The sequence below is a fragment of the Odocoileus virginianus genome, chromosome 21, assembly GCF_023699985.2.
Source record: "Odocoileus virginianus isolate 20LAN1187 ecotype Illinois chromosome 21, Ovbor_1.2, whole genome shotgun sequence".
Lineage (NCBI taxonomy): Eukaryota > Metazoa > Chordata > Mammalia > Artiodactyla > Cervidae > Odocoileus > Odocoileus virginianus.
The window spans coordinates 4,505,847-4,525,703 of NC_069694.1; the positions used below are offsets into that span (position 1 = coordinate 4,505,847).

Consider the following 19,857-nt stretch of genomic DNA (forward strand, 5'->3'; position numbering starts at 1 on the left):
AGCCCACATATCAGCTCAAATGAAACTAGTATCTGAAACATGACCTTGATGCTAGTTTTTATATTTAAAACACTACCACTATCCAGAAGTTCTGACACTGTGCAGCATCTTGCCCTCATAGATCAGACTATTTGGAAATTAACATGTGAAAGTGAGCTCAGAATAATACTCTGCACCTTTTCTCCTCTCATGACTTGATCCAATCCTATATTAATTCTCTTTATTCTCTCTGTCTTTCCACCTACAGCCCATAAATGTCAAGTTTTCTCTAAAGCTCTTGGTAATAATATTGGCAAAGAATTACTTAGTCTGTGCCATGTTCCAGGCATTGTGAGTTTTTATGCTTCATAATTCTCAAAATACCCAGTTATTAGTATTTTATTATCTTCACCTTAGAGAGATTAAATAACTTGACTAACATCCATTCCAGTAAGACAAATAGCTTACTCTTGCGTTCAGATGTCTGCTTCCACTACTTTGCTACCCCTTTCTAGGAGGGACTCCCAACACGTGAAAATTGAGGTCCCATGGAATACAATGTAAATCTTGACAAGTGATTAGATATGAGGAAGAGAAAGATGTGGTATCAAAGAAAACTGAGATTTGGAGTCCGAGTGACTAAGAATTGTGGGGTCATTTATCAAAACCAAAGAATTGGAATAAAAAGCTAATAATGAAGCAGTTTTCTGTGTTTTTTAATGTCAAAGTAAAATATCTGTAAAAAAAATTAACATACCCTACAAGACTGTGACTGTATAGAGACTTGAAGACTAGAAAAAGTGAAAGATAATGACAGATATGGAAAATAGGAATCAAGAGATGTCAATGAGATTTCTATTTGGAGGAAATTAGAAAACATCCAAAGCAGTTGATTATGTGGATCACAACAGAAAACTAACAAGATATTCTCAGGAGTATGAAATAGTGGGCCTAGATAATGCTGATGATACAACTTTGTTGTAGACTTCTTTGCTAAAATTTTGAGATTTTCTCCAATAACGTACTTGATGTGCTGGGATAACAGAAGAAAAACACAGGAAGCTGTACCAGACTTGGAACTGACAAATGTGGAAAAAGTCAGGAGAGCTGATCCGGTGAGTGATACAGACTAGATACTATCATATTCATGAATACAGAAATATAGGGAAACAAGCGAAACCAAAAGTGTGCCTACACTAGAAAGGGAGAAGGATAGACAATACCAGTGGTGACAGAGCAAGTTCAAAAATGGAGAGTGACTGAAGGACAGAAAATTGTGGTCAGAGTAGGACATTTCTAAGTTCAAGATTTTGAATGTGGAGTGTTTTCAAGTGATGAAATAATTCAGAATGTAAATATGCTGCTGAAGAGTGGGAGAGTTTGAGCTCTAGAGTCCAACACTCCTAAATTTGAATCCTGGCTTGTGATCCAAAGGTATTTAAGGAGTTTCTTATCTTCTCTAAGTTTCTTAATTTGTCTAACAAAATTTGGGGTGGTAGAAATGAGAGGGGTACTATTCACATTTTTATTTTAATAGGTCAAAGAAAGCTTAGCAGAGTGTATCATTCAAGTTAGTTTTTACTATCACTGTTGTTATTGCTCTTTGGGATAGGCCCGTACACAGTGCTATATTCAAAATGGATAACTAACAAGGACCTAGTGTAGAGCATGTGGAACTCTGCTCAATGTTATGTGGTGGCTTGAATGGAAGGGAAGTTTGAGGGGGAATGGATACATGTATATGTACGGCTGGACTCCTTCGCTGTTAACCTGAAACTATCACAACATTATTAATCAGTTATACCTCAATACAAAAATAAAAAGTTTAAAAAAAATCATCAGTTATTCAGGAAAAAAAGGACAAGGAAGCAATCACATGACAGATTATTGCTTCAGTTATACTCCAAGTGCTTGACTTAAAGCTTAAACTTCAAACTTCCCCATCCTGTACTTTCTGAGGTAGAGTGAACAGTCCAGGAACAAATACTCCATCACTCTGCACAAGGATGCTTAAAGGTTGAATATTTGCTGTACCTATTACCAAATAAGATCCATGAAAAATTAGTAAATCTGAAAGCTCAGAGGATTCTTCTTTCATCCAGATCTCTGGTGAAATTGCTAATGATCAAGGAAATGATCATGATTTACAAAAAAAAAAGAAAAAATAAAGATCTAAAATTCATCTATTCCACAATTAAATGCTAAAGAATCTAAATCAGATATGATGGTAATTACTTGCAATGAAGTGGGTTGTTTACCTGATAAAATACTCAAGGTAACTAAGAAGTGGAGGTATACTTCAGCAGGCACCATATTGAAAGCACTCCTTTTAATGAAAAGTTAATTATCTAGGGACAAATTCTCAGAAAGCCTTGCTATTTAAAGAAGATTGTGTCTTATGTACAGTGAGATGGACTATAACTTTCAACAGATTTTCAAAGCATATAACTCCAACATTTATAAACCACTTCTCACAGATATATGGTAAATATTTTAAAGAGGTTTAAAACAAAAGAGCTTCAAAACCTAACAAAACACTTAATTTTACATTGATGGTTTATGAAAATAGTTATTATTGCATATAATACATTCCCATAAAGAAACACCAAGTTTACCAGATTCCCTCCCATTAGGCGACCATCTCTGCAACCCTCCTTAACAGAATAAATACTAGGGAGTTGTCTGATTCAAGCAAACAATTAGTACAAAGCATGCAACTTGAAGAAGATTATTCTAGTCAACTACTCAAAAAGAGCTTTGCTCAGTGTGGCAGATACTAGCTTCCTACTCACTATCCATGATGTTTTATTCTAAGAAAAACCTGGATTTTTTCAACATATCAATGTGTCCCTCTGCAAGAGCACAATTCTATTTTGCAACAAAGGAGAATAATAAAATACCAAGTTGGGTGAGATTTCTGGAAGGATTCTTTAAAAGGGCACTCCTTTATCTAGAAAATACTTCTCTTTTTTCTTTTCTTTCTCATCCTGCCTAGAATGCAAGTATGATATCAAAACTTACATTAATTATAGGAACATTAGGTCCATTAAACCTCAAAGATAGAAGGTATGTGCTAAGAACTATAAAATAGAAAGTGGTCTTAGGTGACATCATAGAATGTTTTACCCTCCCAGGAGCACCTTCCTGTACATTTTTTATGTGAGAAAAGATAAAATCCCTAAATTTTAAGGCTTCAGGACTTTTTGTTTGTTTAGAGGTGTTTTATGTAAAAATAAATCACTGTTATTCATAAAAAAATGTAATTCATAAATGCCATGGACATCAAGCCTTAAGATTTCTCTTTGTTATACTGCCTAAAAGTGGACCACTTAATTATTCATTTTGATAAACAGTATAATAATTTTTAATGGGCTTCCCTGCTGGTTCAGATGGTAAAAGAATGCGCCTGCAGTGCTGGAGACCTGGGTTTGATCCCTGGTTTGGGAAGATTTCCTGGAGGAGGGCCTGGCAACCCACTCCACTACTCTTGCCTGGAGAATCCCCATAGACAGAGGGGCCTGGCGGGCTAGAGTCTGTGGGGTCACAGAGTCAGACACGACTGAGTGGCTAACACAGGCTCAGCACAGTGATTTTTAATGGATTGTGTGTATGGCAGTAGACATTAGACAACAAAGAACTATGGTCTCTGAGAGGCAGGAAGGAAATGAGATGAGTTCTGTGGATTCCCAGGATCGCTATCATAATAGCTATTCAAGTTATATTAAAGAAGGGGGAGCTTAAACAGAACCAGGTAGATCCCTTGAGTTAAGGAAATAGACCTAGACCCCAGGAAGCTAAGATGGCTAGGGTTCACAGGACAGAGAGTAAAGAGCTTCACAGAGAACTCCAGAGATGGGCAGAGGGCCCAGCTTGAGTTCATCAGAGTACTGTTTAGTACATCTATGTAAGGAAACTACTCAAGGCCCGCAAAGGACCAGCTGAAAGTATGAAAAGTGACCGTATTTGGGGGAATAGTTGGGAATGCTGCCTGTTTTCACCAGCCAGACTGGGGTGTTGAATAAAGTTGTCAAAAGATCACATCCCCATCAGTTCAGTTCAGTCGCTCAGTCGTGTCTGACTCTTTGCGACCCCATGAATCACAGCACGCCAGGCCTCCCTGTCCATCACCAACTCCCAGAGTTGGTCCATGTCCATCGAGTCGGTGATGCCATCCAGCCATCTCATCTTCTGTTGTCCCCTTCTCCTCCTGCCCCCAATCCCTCCCAGCATCAGGGTCTTTTCCAATGAGTCAACTCTTCACATCAGGTGGCCAAAATACTGGAGTTTCAGCTTCAGCATCAGTCCTTCCAATGAACACCCAGGACTGATCTCCTTTAGAAGAATAGAAAACTATATTAAGAGAAAGACCCATGTTTAGCAGGGGACTGGGCTTGGAGGAAAGGATTAACTACTAAATGACATGAAGAATATTTGGGGGCTTATGGAAATGCTGTATATTTTGGATGTGTTGGTAGATACATGAGTGTACACATTTGTTAAACTGTACAATTTAAATGTGTACAGTTTATTAAATGTAAACCGTACCCCAGTAAAGCTGGTTAAAATAAAACTAAATAAAAGCATCATATCCAGCAGATACCACGGTTCATCTCACTCAGTAACCTACCCATCACTTTACAGAATGTCTTCCTCTGCTACAGAGAGAATATCAGGGTATAGAGGCTAGAAACCTACAAAGCACATTCCCCATTTTTTTCTCGCTGCTTTCACGTGTGACTTATTTATTGATCACAAACAGATACCCTCACTCAAGAATTTACTTAGGAAGAGAATTTTGTAGAAAGAAGGGTGGAGAACAAATCATCCATTTTTCTTGTGAGGACTAAGGCAAAGACAACAAGTTAGGAGAGCTGGCCACTTCCAGACTGAGGCAATGGCTTCCTCGGTGGCCCATTTCTGCAGAGAATTGTTGGAAGTAGCCTCTAAGCAAGCCTAGAGTCTGTATTTCTGGTGTGTCTACTAGCAATGCTCAATAATAATTTCTTCATTCCTAAATTGAATAAAATAGAACTTTAAATGGATACAGAATTTTCAAGCAGCCACAACTCAGTATCAGCTAATTTAAGAGACCCCTCTAGACCAACAGCCTTCCCATTCCTCGCTCTGTTAGAGAGGAGTCCCCTGTTGGATTCATTCTACGTGCTTCATAGCTATGTTCCAGTGTGGATTTTGTGGACTCTCACTGTACAGGTTTATGGTTGGTCCATAATCAAGACATAATTTCTCACTCATTTCCAACTGGAATTTATAAGATTATTTATGTCCAAACTATTGGGACATAATCTTTTCACATCAAGATTTTCTGATGTCAAAAGCAACAGGACACTTACTCCAAGGGCTTTGCCAGCAAAGGTCCTTATGGTTAAAGCTATGGTTTTTCCAGTAGTCGTGTATGAATGTGAGAGTTAGACCATAAAGAAGGCTGAGCACTGAAGAATTGATGCTTTTGAACTGTGGTGTTGGAAAAGTCTCTTGAGAGTCCTTTGGACTGCAAGAAAATCAAACCAGTCAATCCTAAAGGAAATTAATCCTGAATGTTCATTGGAAGGACTGATGCTAAAGCTGAAGCTCCAGTACTGTGGTCACCTGATGCGAAGAACTGATTCATTGGAAAAGACCCTGATGCTGGAAAAGATTGAAGGCAGAAAGAGAAGGGGATGACAGAGGATGAGATGGCTGGATGGCATCACTGACTCAGTGGACATGAGTTTGTGCAGCTCTGGGAGATGGGGATGGACAGGGAAGCCTGACGTGCTACAGTCCATGGGGTCGCAACGAGTTGGACATGACGGAATGACGGAACAACAACAATAGCAACCCCAGGGCTGAATGTGCTTCTACCTCCACCAGTTCCCCCTCTGCCACTTAGCATTGCAGGGCCGCGTAGATCTGCTTCCTGAAGTAATTTCTTTCCCTTGGCTATTCATTATTTCCATCTTCAGGTTTTGGTTCGGCTGGGGAAGAGAGTCATCAATCCAAAAGAGCGTTCCTGCCAACTCTCCCATTCTTGCCCTCGATGGAGCCCTGATGGCTTCCCTTCAATGAAAACAGCTGAGTCCCTTTGGCACTGCCCACCCTGAGCCTGCGGCAGTAAAATAGGGGCGCTGTGAATTGTCCTTTTCCTCTCTCCTTGCATCTCATGGTCTCCCGCACTTTTGTCTCTGCATTCCCGTTTGTGTCTACTTCATTCTCTGGCTCCGGCTGTTTCTCTCTCTCTCTCCATCCTTAAAGACAGTTGTATTTGGTGCAGCTGATTCACACATCTTGATTTTTCTCATTTACTTAAATTTTAACTAAATCAGATGGTTCTATACAACTGTTGAAAACATCATAGGTGTTAAGGAAACTACCATCAGTTTCTCTCCCTCTTCCAGAATTATGTTATGCTTCACCACGTGCCAAACCCAGCAGAGGGCATCCTTCCATTTCAGATGCACAAATACTGCAGGGGAAAGGTTCTACAAGCCCAATAATATCCTCTATTTGCAACTGTGCGTGGAATCTAAATAAAGTGGCTATCACAGGAGGAGGGGAAGTTGTTATGTAACTGTGTTGGACTGGTTTGTCTCCGTTTTGAATTATAAATCTAGAAGTCATTCCTCTTTTATCAGAAAAAGAAAGGGGGGGGAGGGGGGAAATCTCTGCATCTGACCTCTCTTCAGACTTGGGGCTTCAAATTTCAGAAGCAACAGGGTAGCACGTGTGTGATTCTTCTACGTCTAGGCTACTTTGTGTGAATAAAGTGATCACAGAGACAGTCACTGAGAAAGAACTCTGCATTCCACCTCCATTGTCGATCACACTCTCCCTCTATCCCTGAAACTGAAGGACAGACCGCAGGAGAGGCGCTTGGGAGGGTGAGACAGAGAAGCAGGAAGAAGATGAGCGTGGCTAAAGTCAGAGCATCGGGTGGGCCAGGCTTCCTGCCCCGAGCGATCTTAGTCATCACCCACCAAAATCCGGGTGCAGCTTCACAGAACTTAACGCACCACAGGGAGAAAGATCTCACATGGTCAGAACTTTTTCCCAGCTTAAAAAGCAAGTTCACACAACCTTGTACTAGTGATTCTCTCCCCGGTGTGGATATGTTCTTCAGATTGTGTCCCCTGTGGAAGAATGTCTTAGAGAAGGGAAGAATATGAAGGGACAGTATAGCATCAGTCCCACAGCCGTTTAGTGTATGTGTTTGAGAGCTTTGTGGCAATCTCTGTCCTAGGTGCCAAGAACAGAGCAGCAAACTAGCGACAATTACTTTCCTTGAGGTGATGCGCCGGGGTACAAGGGCCTGGGGACTCGGACTGACCTAACACGGAGCCCCGCCGATTACCCAGCTGTGTGCCTTGGCGCAAAAGGATGTTCTCTTTTTCAAAACAGGGATGAAAATTGCTACTATTTATTGAAAACATACTTTGTTCCAACCATAGGAACTGATTAATATTTTATATCACTATGTAACTGATACATATAATCATATAATAATGGGGCTTCCCAGGTGGCGCTAGTGATTAAAAAAAAAAAACAACAACCTTCTTGCCAACGCAGAGGACGCAAGAGATGTGTTTCGAGTTCAGGGTCAGGAAGATCCTCTGGAGTAGGAAACAGCAACCCACTTCAGTATTCTTGTCTGGAAAATTCCATGGACAGAGGAACTTGGCATGCTACAGTCCACGGGGCCTCAGAGTTGGACACGATTAAGTGAGCACACACACACACACACACACATAATAATAAAATAATATAATACACACATACATAGTAAAACCCTCACAGCTAGCCTAAGAAAAGTTCTGCTAGTATTCTCATACAAAGGAGGAAGCCAGGTACAGAGTGATTTACACATTTTCCAGCATTAGAAGTATCAGAGCATGAATTTGAAACGATGCTGCCTGACTCCAAGGCTATCTTGCCTTTTATCCAGTGTTCCAGAGACTTCATTTCTAAAGTTAGACTGATGGTTAGAGGAGTAACACATGTAAGCAGAGAGTATGCTATAGTGCTTTGTAAAATCGATGTATTTATCTGCCATTATTATCTGTTCCATTGCCGTGGGTTTCTGGGACCTCAGGCTCCATCGCTGTGGGTTTCTGGGACCTCAGGCTCAATACTTCAATCAAAATTCTTCTCATTCAGAATCAATCTGTGTCCAGCTCTGGTTGAAAGTAAGACTGCATGACGTCATAGCTAGTGAATCATGGCTTTTCTGCAATAATCTTTCCATAAGATGGCAGACTGCCTCTAACAGCCACGGCTCTAGGCAGGACATCAGATACAAGCTCCCCGGAACAAACAGGAGCACTTCCTGCTAAGAAAAAGCTCCGGCTTTTTCTAACTTTCCCTGAAACCTGAGGGTTACGACCAGACTTGAGAAATTAATATGTACTTATTTCTCACTGCACTCAAGGCACCAGAAATATCAAGAAAAATACAGAATGCCATGTAAATTAATTATTGCAATTCAATAATTGTTGAACTTTTCTGTTCTCTGACCAGTGACCTTGTTAGTCTTACCTCCTCAGCTCTTTGCTCTTCCTCTTCCAAAGTGTTCCCTCCAGAGCCCCCTTCTTGGGCTTCTTACCGATGACATACATTCATAGATGGATGGGGGTTATTATGCTAACGGTGTTATTCAGAGAGCAATGAAGGAGTCAGGTTTTTTTCGCTGCTGTGGGAATTCTCCGCTCTGCTCACTGTAAGCCTGCATTTGTGTCTCACACTCCTGCATTACTCAAATCAAGAATCATTTTAAACAACAAGCAGATAAAATTCTGGCTACAGGCCCTATTTTGTATTGATTTCATTTCATGACTGTCATCTCAGTTTCATTAAGTAGGAAATTGAGTGTTTGATAATGTAGTATAGGAGAATTCACAAATGCATATCTCGTATATTCCATTTTTCTTGCCTGCATTTAAAAAAAGTTTTTATCCCATATGTCAAGCTTCTCAATTCAAAACTCAAGTCAACTAACCATTTTTAAAATGTATTTCTATTCAAAAAGACAATTTCATGCTGATTTTGTCTCACTACGACTGTGTAGGGATGAACACTGTACTGATACATCATTTGGGATAGAAATAAGCGCCTCAAACCCGCTGGATTGGACTCTGAAAATCAGTAAGTGTGCTGGTAGCTGTGATGCAAGTTGCTTTGTCATAGGTTTACAGATTTCTATCAACACTGGTTGGGTTCAATAAAAAAGATTTTCCTTAGCAGATACTTACCCCGAGATAGTGGCCATCAATGAACACGACAGGGAGAGAAGGAGCTTCAGAAACCCGCCGGCATCGTTCGTCTAACTCTTTTCCATAGTCACCATTCAGAGCTATGTTTTTCTCTTCAAATTTGACTCGATGGTTCTGGAAGATCTTTCTAACCAGTTCACACCTTTCAAAGGTCGTCCGTACCACCCGAAGGCAAGTGGTATAAATCACTACCCGGTCAAATTCCAGCTCAGTTGATGGTTGCTGAAGGAAAACATTAGAGTATAAATATTTTGCATTTGCTTTCTTCTCATTGTTTTAAGACAATTAACATTTCAGCCCATGACTTACATGTTAAATGTGTACAATACAAGTTGAATAAGCACCATATTGGACAATTCTAAGGCATGTCTTTATATTTTAGAACATCTATAATTGCAATAAAAATGGCAGTCAACAGAATTTAGATGACATAATTTAATTGATCATATTTTTTTCTCTTCTCAGTAGCACATCAGATAATGGTACACCTTAAAATTGATGATGTCTCACACGGCACGCCATGTGATGAAATAAGGAACGGTAAAATTATTTTTCTCATCTTTTGTAGACATCATTCAATTATGATAGTGGGCTCTTGTACGCAAAGTAAAACACGGGACAGAATAGTCAACGTTAAAATTTAACCTTTTGAAAATTCTTCTGCTTATCAGCTTACCAAATTTTAAGGTTTTTTGAGCCACAATTTCCTGAGAGTAACAAGACCTATATCATAGGGTTGTTCTGAGGTTTGAGTGTGCATGCCTGAGTTCTGCTGAGTGACAGGCTTCCACGTGCAGTGAGAGGTCTACACCACTAGGAACAAAGGGTTGAGCAGCTCAGAGAGAGTGTATAGAAACAAGAAGAGGGTGGGCAGAAGGTAAAAGCCAGACGTGGAAAGGAATAAAGGAGATGGTACACTTCAACAGAGGCAAGCAACTCTCAAAGCCAAGGTGAAGACTCCTAAGAAGAGAATCCATCTTTGTCTGTGTTTCCTGCTGCATTAGAAATCAGTGACTGCATTCCTGGGAAACCCTGCTGACACTGCGAGCACCATATCAGCTAGGTGGTCCTGACATCACCAGGACAACATCATCCTCTTCCTCCTTATCATAGTCTTACTTGAAGGAGACTGAACAGAACCCAACTACATACCATGAGTTCAAGGGATACGTGAGTCTCCACAGGGCTACAGTTATTGAAAGACAACCATACAACTTGTAAACTCCTGTGAAATCAAAACTTTGATTGGAAATCACTCCACACAGCTAAATAGTAGAACCAGGAGGTATCAAGAAATTGAACCACTCAGCCAGATGCAGACACACAGATAGTCCTGAAAAGGTATGAAGTGATGAGGATGGCAGTGCAATGGTCTACTCATCATTGAGAAAGAGGATATTTTGTTTTTCCTGGTGGTAAAATGTACTAAAGACATAAGAATCATTTCTTCCCTCAACAGAACTTAGAGGCTGAGTTGGAAACCAGAGCGCTGGAAGGGCAAAGCCCGCGTCGTGAATACTGGAGCAGGCGGGGAGTGAGAGAGGCACTAGTGAGAGGCAGGAAGCATGTCATTTGAAAAGGGAAAAACAGAACTCCGCTGCAGGCACATTTCAGGATTTCAGTCAGGTTACTTAGTGTTGTCAGATAAGATTATCGTAAATATAAACTTGAAATCTGGATTTTCATAAGAAATTTTCTGCTCTCTAAATAGTGGCACCTCGTTAAAAAATATATTAAGACCCTTGGACCAATATCACTGAAGGCTGAATTTGGCCTATAGACCGGAAATGTATTAACACTGGAAAGGAGAGAATCCCGGGGAGTTATATCATATATTCCTGGACAATGCCTCTGGCCATCTGTGTCTCTGAGAAATTCCTGAGCCATTTAGCTCAGTTTCCTCATCTGTAGAATGTGATAATAGCTGTAGATACCAAACAGATTTGATGAGTAGATTAAGTAAGAGAGAATAAGAAAACAACTGCTGCAGGGCTTAAAATAAAGTACTGTGTAAAGTTATAACTGCAAAAATATTACACTCCACATTGTGGAACTTCTAAGAATAAAACCACAAGCAAAAATAAATCAGTGGAAAATATTAGTGAAATTAATAATATAATTTAAAAAAAGAGGACTATTACTATGCTTTAGATTAAGAAGCACTGATCTTCAAAGAGGGTAACCAAATGCCCAAGAGCCTCTGGTTTCCCCTTGTACATTTATGGACATGCTGGGAATCATTGAACTCACTGTAAATGTTGCAGCTTTTGGAAGAGCACTAAGGTTCTCTTCTTCCTAACGATATTATCTGGGTAATTATGCATTGTTCCTCTGGTTGCAAAGACATAACTGCATTTGTTTCTACCAAAATGCTCCACTTTTTTCAATAGTATACATATTGTTTTAAATATTTGATAATAAATACAGTTCCCCTATGTAAAGAAGTGGGAAAGTTTAAGATTGGACCTTTCTGCTACCACAACAACTGACTCACATAGGATTCTCTCTGCTAGGAAACAAATGCTTGGTACCACTTTCCTATGTGTCTCTAAGAAATATACATTTAAAAAACAGTAACAGCGTGAATCCTTATTGGGTGGCCATGTTAAATGCTGTCTAATGCAAAGGGTAACAAAAATATTCCTATACAGCTATTGTTGAGGATTAGCTCTGTTGCCTGAAGTCAATGATTCTACAATAGTATTTGATATCAGAATAAACTCGGGAGCTTTTAAAAATCCCTAAAGCCCAGGCCAAGCACATACTAGTTAAATCAGAATCACAGGGTGGGACTTCAAAATTGAAGTTTTTTTTGAAAATTCCTATGGCAACTTCTGGCTTCCCCAGTGGTTCAGCACTAAGGAATCCGCCGCAATGCAGAAGACACAGGAGACGTGGGTTTGATCCCTGACTCGGGAAGACCCCCTGGAGAAGGGAAGGGCAACCCACTCCAGTATTCCTGCCAGGAGAATCCCATGGACAGAGGAGCCTGGAGGGCTTCGGTCCATCGGGTCGCACAGAGTCAGACACGACTCAAGCTACTGAGCACACAGCACATGGCAATTTCCGTGCAACCAAGGTCCAGGGCTAGTTAGACACCAGCTGGAGATGCAGAATCACGAGCTGCAGCCCAGACCTACTGAATCCAAATCTGCTCTTTAACAAGTTTTATGGGAAATCTGGGTGCACATTGTATTTTGAGGTGCCCTGATAAGTCACATAGACAGTTTGACTTGACAGAAAACCTAGGCTTATGTCCTTTTAAAATAACTGCTAGTCATTTACACAGTCACTAGAATAAGTTGCCAAATATATGCTAGGCACTAGATATATAATGGTGAACAAACAATACAATTTCCTAACAGCATGGAGTTCATAGGTTAAAGTAATTTTTTAAAAAACCTAAAATGCTACATAAATAAATATAGAATTATAAGCTGGTAAGTGCTGCAAAGGAAATGCACAGGTTGTTAGAAGAGGCTATGGCAGAAGGCTCTTTTTTGTTTAGAGGTTAAGAAAGCAATTTCTGGTATTTGAGCTCTGATTAAAAGGATAAGAAGTTACAGAAATTAACTAGGTAGTGAGCATGGGGGGAAATATCATAGACGAGTGTAAAGAGGTTGACACGGAGGAAGATGGCATGTTTGAGATTCTGAAAGAAAATCTTAGGTGAAACACAAAGAAGGAGAATTATAATAATACCGAATGATTCTGGACATGTATATAGGATCAATAGCATGGGTATTTTACAGCCACTTTAAAGATCTATGGCCTTTCTCCAAGAGCAATGGGAAATTCCTGAAGGTTTTTAAGGAGTATGGGAGGGGTTTACATATTTTAAAAATAAGTGAACCAGATCCAGTGCAGACATTTGCACAAACCTAGCCAGTGCCGTTTCTGTTTTAATTGTTTAGTTGCTAAGTCTTGTCTGTTTCTTTGGAACCCCATGGACTATAGCCCACCAGGCACCTCCATGGGATTTCCCAGACAAGAACACTGGAGTGGGCTGCCATTTCCTTCTCCAAGGGATCTTTCCAACCCAGGGATCAAACTCATGTTTCCCACATTGGCTGGCAGATCCTTTACTGCTAAGCTACCTGGAAGGCTCAGCAACAGTGTCATTATTAGTACAGTCAAAGGAACGATGCTCTCAGGGCCGTGTAATCCACACCTTGACCCATCATTTCCATTCTCATCCCCAACTCCCTTGGTCTGGGAACTCGGACTGAATGTGGGATAAATTCAAGGTAGGAAATAAAGTTATCTGGTGTAAGTAATTAAGTTAATAAGAATGATCTTATTGAACAGTTTTTTATATGATGTGAAAGTAGATCTTTCTATAAATAAGTGGGTTGAATTATTTCTCGAGGTTGTTTCCAGTTTTATCATATGAATTTTAAGTGATATTGTCTTGGGGGAAAATAATCCTCTTCTACACTTGCTTCATTTTCTTTCCCTCAACAGATTTGTCAAAGCATCTGGCCAGAAATCTAAAAATAGCCTCTCAGTGGTTAGCTGTCCCTCTTCTGCCTTCCTCAGTGTTACCATGGGGATAGCGTAATGAAGGATGGAGGCGTCTGAGAAAGTGCTAAGAAGCCACTGGGATCTGCAGCCTGCTTGTTGTCAGGGAGTCAATCTAGGTGATAACAAAGGCAAGCTACTGCCTCCTTTCCATTGATTAAAAAAAGATGAATCTTCAGGGTGCCCAAAGCCTCACAACAACCCACAGCAAAGGTAGATGTGTTGTCAAGGGCGGGAACTCGCTGTGAACGAGACTAAAGGGTTTCTACATAGCCAAATACGTCTTCACGCTGCACCTGGCAGTCACCGCTGCCGGACGGTAGGTACTGCAGTCGTCTAGGCGTCTAGGAACACCTCTGGGGCCCCGCGCCTGCTGGAACTGAGAATCAGTCCCGCTGCCCCCCGGTGCAGGGTCGGCTTGGTGCAGACCCGCCTCCGCGGGCTGGGGCGGATCTGGTGGGTTATATCCACCCGGCCCTTTGCCTGCCCAGGTGGCCCTGGCTTGACAAGATCCCCTGAAACTGAGATGCCTCGACAATTCCAGGAATTCAATTCTTAAACAAAACTAAAAAACATCATAAAGAGTGACGTTTTAAAGCGCTGACGGCAGTGCGCGCATGCGTGCGCGCTCGGTTTTGTCCGACTCCCTGATCCCAGGGACCGTAACCCTCCAGGCCCCACTGTCCGTGGGGATTCTCCAGGCAAGAACACTGGAGGGGTTGCCATGCCCTCCTCCGGGAGACCCTCCCAACTCAGGGATCTACCCACGTCTCCTGCTATGGCAGACATAATGCTAATAACTACATTTACTTAATCTTCCCAATAATTTACATGATGTGAGTATATTTATTTATAGATCTAGAAGCCTAGACTCAGAGGGAACAAGTGTCCTCAGCAGGATGATGGAGTTAAAATCACAGCAAAATTAGAAAGTCGGAGCCCCGAAGCACCCACTTCAGAGTCCGCGTGTTTCCAGCCCGCCAAGCAGACCCTGAGCAGGCTGCTGCTTTGTTACCCCTGCCCCGGGATGAAGTTATTGCCCAAACAGACCACTGCAGACCTAGCTCAAGGCCCGTAGATAACACTGATGACTTAAAGAGGTCGGTCTCTCTACCAAGTTATGCGCCCACATTTAATAGCACCATCCCAGGAGGGGCATTTTTACCTTTTTTCATTTCAGTCTAAAAAGGTTCCTTTGACATGGACAAGATGCAGAGATCTTTTCTCCTCCGTCTGAAGATGAAGAAGTGAAGTGATTAGCTCAGAGCCATGCAGCCTCTCAGAAGGCTAGCTGGGACTGGACCCAGATTCCCTGATTATTAGGCATCAGGCCAACCCGCTGGCTCCAGGAAGCAATTTTAAATACAAGACACTTGCCTTTGGAAGCAGGGATGTGGGCCTTACTTAGTAAAGGGCAGGAATTCTCTCTCTCTGTCTCCCTCTTCCTGCCACTCTGCAAACCCCTGTGGCTGTATGCATATTCTGAGATGCTTCTCAATATTAAATTTAAATAAATAAATAAGTTCCTGCCTGCCTTGTTTCAAAGTGCTGTTTGAATTGTTTCATTTAACTACTGTGATGTGAAAAGCCACTTTATCCACACCATCCTACTCTCTTATCTTAGTTCCTGAATCGGACCCCACTCTGACCATACTCCCTATTCAGTTCTGAGGGTAAATAGTGATTTTCAATGCTACACCCCCGCCCACACTTTGACCACAAACACCACGAGTACCTTCTCATGTTCCTTTGTGAGACACAGGTTATAAAATAATTATAATAACTACTATTTGCTGCATGACTCAGGTCATGGGCTGTTCTAGGGCAGTTCTAAGGCTGCAAAGGGGAACTTTACATGTGCAATGTTCACTTATCATAAGAGATAAGGATTATTATCCAAACTTCATAGGCAAAGAAACTGAAACTTGAAGGTAAACTTAAGGTGTCTGCAGGCCTCAGAGGAACATGGAGCAGAACCAGAACTTTAAGCTGAGTTTCCTCCTCAATCCTTGCTTACAGCCTTAGGGAGATACTCCACGACCCTCTTAAATGCAGCCCACCCACGGTCACGCCATTCCAGACCTGAGCAGTGACTAGTACCACGGAAGGACTGTCAAAGCGACTGTCCTAGAAACTCCCATTGCCCCCTCCACTTCATCCCAGTGTCTCTGGTCACATAGCACCTTCTCAGACATACCTTCCTCATCATCCCCTGTAAAAATAGCCCCTCCGTGCCCTAATGCAATTCTTTCTTTTAGAATGCTTAGTGCTGCTGGACATGATTGTGTATGTTTACTGGCTTATCATCTCAACAAATAAAACGTAACCTAAATAAAGCAAGGGCTTCCCTGGTAGCTCAGTGGTAAAGAATCTGCCTGCCAATGCAGGAGACAAGGGTTTGAGCCCTGATCTGGGAAGATCCTCTGGAGAAGGAAATGGTAACCCGCTTCAGTATTCTTGTTTAGAGAACCCCATGGACAGAGGAGTCTGGCATGCTATAGTCCATGGGGTCACAAAGAATTGGATATGACTCAGTGACTGACACACACACACACACACACACACACACATAAAGCAGAAATTCATTTTGTACACAAGAACCCAGAATATGACCTAGTACATGGATGCTCAGGAAACACCTCCTGATCTCTTCTGCATACACTGAATTAATACTTGGTTTGAATCTATCTCTTAGTAACAGAATAATCTCATGCCAGTTAAAAATGAATAGGAAAATCTTTAACATGAATCCTGATACATAGCAAACATTCAACAAATATTATTTCTTCATTATTAATATCATTATTACAAAATGTTTTGGACACACAACGGCAGTAGTACTATCACCACTATCATTATCATCAACAAGTCCAAATTCACACCAGTCATCAACCTCCTAAGTCTGAATGGCAAAGTTTAACTTCATAATTATATGATAATCAAAAAATAAATATCTTTAATGAGTTAAATTACTACTTAAATTTGCTTGGATATGCCACAATTCTGAGAGTGGAAAACAATAGAGAATATGTATGAGATGTCATAAAAATCCCTCCTTTTCTAAGTTCACTTGCCCTCTTGGTGGCATGAAAGAAACACATGAGCATAAACTCTTCACACAAAGATTTCGGTACAGTGTATTCTGTTTGCACAATGCTCCAAGATCACAGAAATAAATGGATTTTATTTTATTTCATTCATTATATTTCATTTCCCTTCATGCTTTAGAAGTTATCTGTTTGTCCAAATCAATTACTGAGTTGGCCTAGACATTAATTGAAAAGTCAATGAACCTAATGAATCTTCCAGACCAAAGAGATAAATTTTTCCAAAAAGTTAAACTGAAACAATACTGATTTTCCAGCACATCAGAGTTAATGGAAATGAAGGTGCCCCCTCCCACCCTTTGACCTTGGAGAGGGGGTCATAATTCTGTATTTAGCACAAATCTAACACAGGGAGATTTCACTTGAAAATTTAGATTTTTGTCTTCTCTTGAAACAGCAGAAAACTTAACAACACTGGTTTTGCTGCCTTCCTCTGCAAAAACAGCTTGACAGCAACTCCTCACTTTAGATGACACATGGCTCTTGTTGTCACATTTAATACCATTTCCTTTATATCTAGACAGTATCTCTCATGAACACTGCCTGCATTGTCCCTTTAGGTCTGAGTTTGTGATGCCACATTTTGTCCATGGCTTCCCTGTGGCTCAGTTGGTAAAGAATCCGCCTGCAATGTGGGAGGCCTGGGTTCGATCCCTGGATTGGGAAGATCCCCTAGAGAAGGGAAAGGCTACCCACTCCAGCATTCTGGCCTGGAGAATTCCATGGACTCTATAGTCCATGGGGTTGCAAAGAGTCGGACACGAATGAGTGACTTTCACTTTTGCAGAAGTAAATAGCAACCCACTCCAGTATTCTTGCCTAGAGAATTCCATGGACAGAGGAGCCTGCTGGGCTACAATTCACGCGGTTCCAAAGAGTCAGACACGACTGAAAGTGGCTTAGCACCAGCATCTTGTCCATATGCACACTTTACATGGGAAGAAATTGAGACTCACACTTTAATTATTTGAATCAAACTTTTTTTTAGGAAGCAACATGTTTCAGGGGAAAGAAAATCCATCTGGAGCCATTGCTTTGGCACTTTAGTACCTGCATGAACTTGGGAAAATCAGTTTACTTTCCCAGGATTACTTTTTCTCTTCTGTCACATAGGTACAGCTATAATCTAGCCCGTGAGGAAGTTGTAGGGTCATAGGTAAAAGACACCTGAAAGAAAACGAACGTGAAAGTAGCTCAGTCGTGTCTGACTCTTTGCAACCCCATGTACTATACAGTCAATGGAATTCTCCAGGCCAGAATACTGGAGTGGGTAGCCTTTCCCTTCCCCATGGTATCTTCCCAACCCAAGGATTGAACCCAGGTCTCCCGCATTGCAAGAGGATTCCTTACCAACTGAGCTATCAGGGAAGCCCAAAGACAGCTGAAGACACGGTAAATTGTAAAACTTCACAGACACACCAGCCACCATTATCCCCCAAAGTCACACAGCTTGGAGGAGAGGAACTAGGATCTCATGGAAGCCACCTTTCTACCAAACAAAAGCATCTCTCTTCTGACCTGAATACTTTGGTTTCTATAGAAATTGTCACAAACATGATTTATTGGCATTTGCAATTCTGCTCATTTCTTCAGGTAATACAATATTGAGGTGAACACCAAAAATCATTTCAGGAGCATCCCATCCCAAAATGATGTGCTTACCACAGTGAAAAACCAGGCAGCAAATGAATCAGAAACATCTTACAGATGGAGATACTGAAAAACCACATTGTCCCTCTCATCCTATGAAAGATTCAAGTGGCAAAACCAGAAGAAACTGGACTAAAATGTTTAACAATAGCATCAGAATAATAAGTACTTGGTCCTGCCTTGACCATTTTCATAGTGCCTTTCATCTTTTTAGCTTATAAAAACTCTGGTGCTTTCTTAAAGGGAAAGTTGCCCTTTTTATTCCATTCTCCCAAAGACATACACATTATGAATACAAAATCAAGCAATAAAAGATTAAAATCTTTCTGGATTTTCTACATCAAAGAAACTGCCTGAATAATCAGCTAAATGTAGTCAGTCCTCTTTAGTAGGTTGGGATATGATAAGAGTCTACTCTGGAGATTGAAATACTTGCATCTCATCTCAGCTTGATGCTTTCATAAATTCCATTGTTATGAAGAGGTGACCTCCGTCTTTGTAGAATTCTCAGAATCAACTGAGAGTCTATTTCAAAGCCAGTAAAAACTCAGAGGTTGAGAAAACTGGAACCAGCCTCGGGCAAATCCCTCATCTCTGCCTCTTTAGGCTTCCATGTTTAACCCTTGCATCACTCTGACTCATGGATCTCATGGTCCCAACCTCACCTAAATACGCTCTTCTCCAGATTCTAAACACTGTATTTAGGGGAGGAACTGCTGGAGAACATTGATGGGAAGCTCGGAAGTTGGCACAGGAAGCTGGCACGTGTATCTTGTGAGCACTGCATCCTTTAATTCTATAGGGAAAGCAAGTGCTATCATTATCTTAGCTTTGCAGATGAGGGAAGTAGATGACAAGCCTAAAGTCAGACAAGTAGCCAGAGATGGAGCCAGTATTTGATCTGAGTAAACCACAGAACTCAAATCTTTATATGATCCTATAGGTCACGTCCTGATTTTAACTCCATTTCTACCCCATCTCATTGAGTAAAAAGAAGTTAGAGGGACAGATATAGGATTTATTAATCCTAAAGTTCCATAAGTCACCAATCATAAAGGAAATCAGTCCTGAATACTCACTGGAAAGACTGATGTTGAAGCTGAAGCTGAAACTCCAATACTTTGGCCACCTGATGCAAAGAACTGACTCACTGGAAAAGACCCTGATGCTGGGAAAGATTGAAGGCAGGAGGAGAAGGAGACGACAGAGGATGAGATGGTTGGATGGCATCACCGACTTGATGGACATGAGTTTGAGCAAGCTCCAGGAGTTGGTGACGGACAGGGAAGCCTGGCGTGCTGCAGTCCATGGGGTCGCAAAGGGTCGGACAGTTCAGT

General features: G+C 41.2%; 1 protein-coding gene across 1 annotated transcript in view; it reads right to left on the reverse strand.

Annotated features, from left to right (window-relative positions):
- The window catches only part of GRXCR1 (glutaredoxin and cysteine rich domain containing 1), a 121,240-nt gene that overhangs the window by 48,877 nt on the left and 52,506 nt on the right, over nucleotides 1-19,857 (reverse strand). Inside the window, exon 2 of the mRNA XM_070452395.1 lies at nucleotides 9,222-9,464. Within this exon, the coding sequence (XP_070308496.1) occupies nucleotides 9,222-9,464 (243 nt within the window). The remainder of the gene's footprint in view (nucleotides 1-9,221; nucleotides 9,465-19,857) is intronic.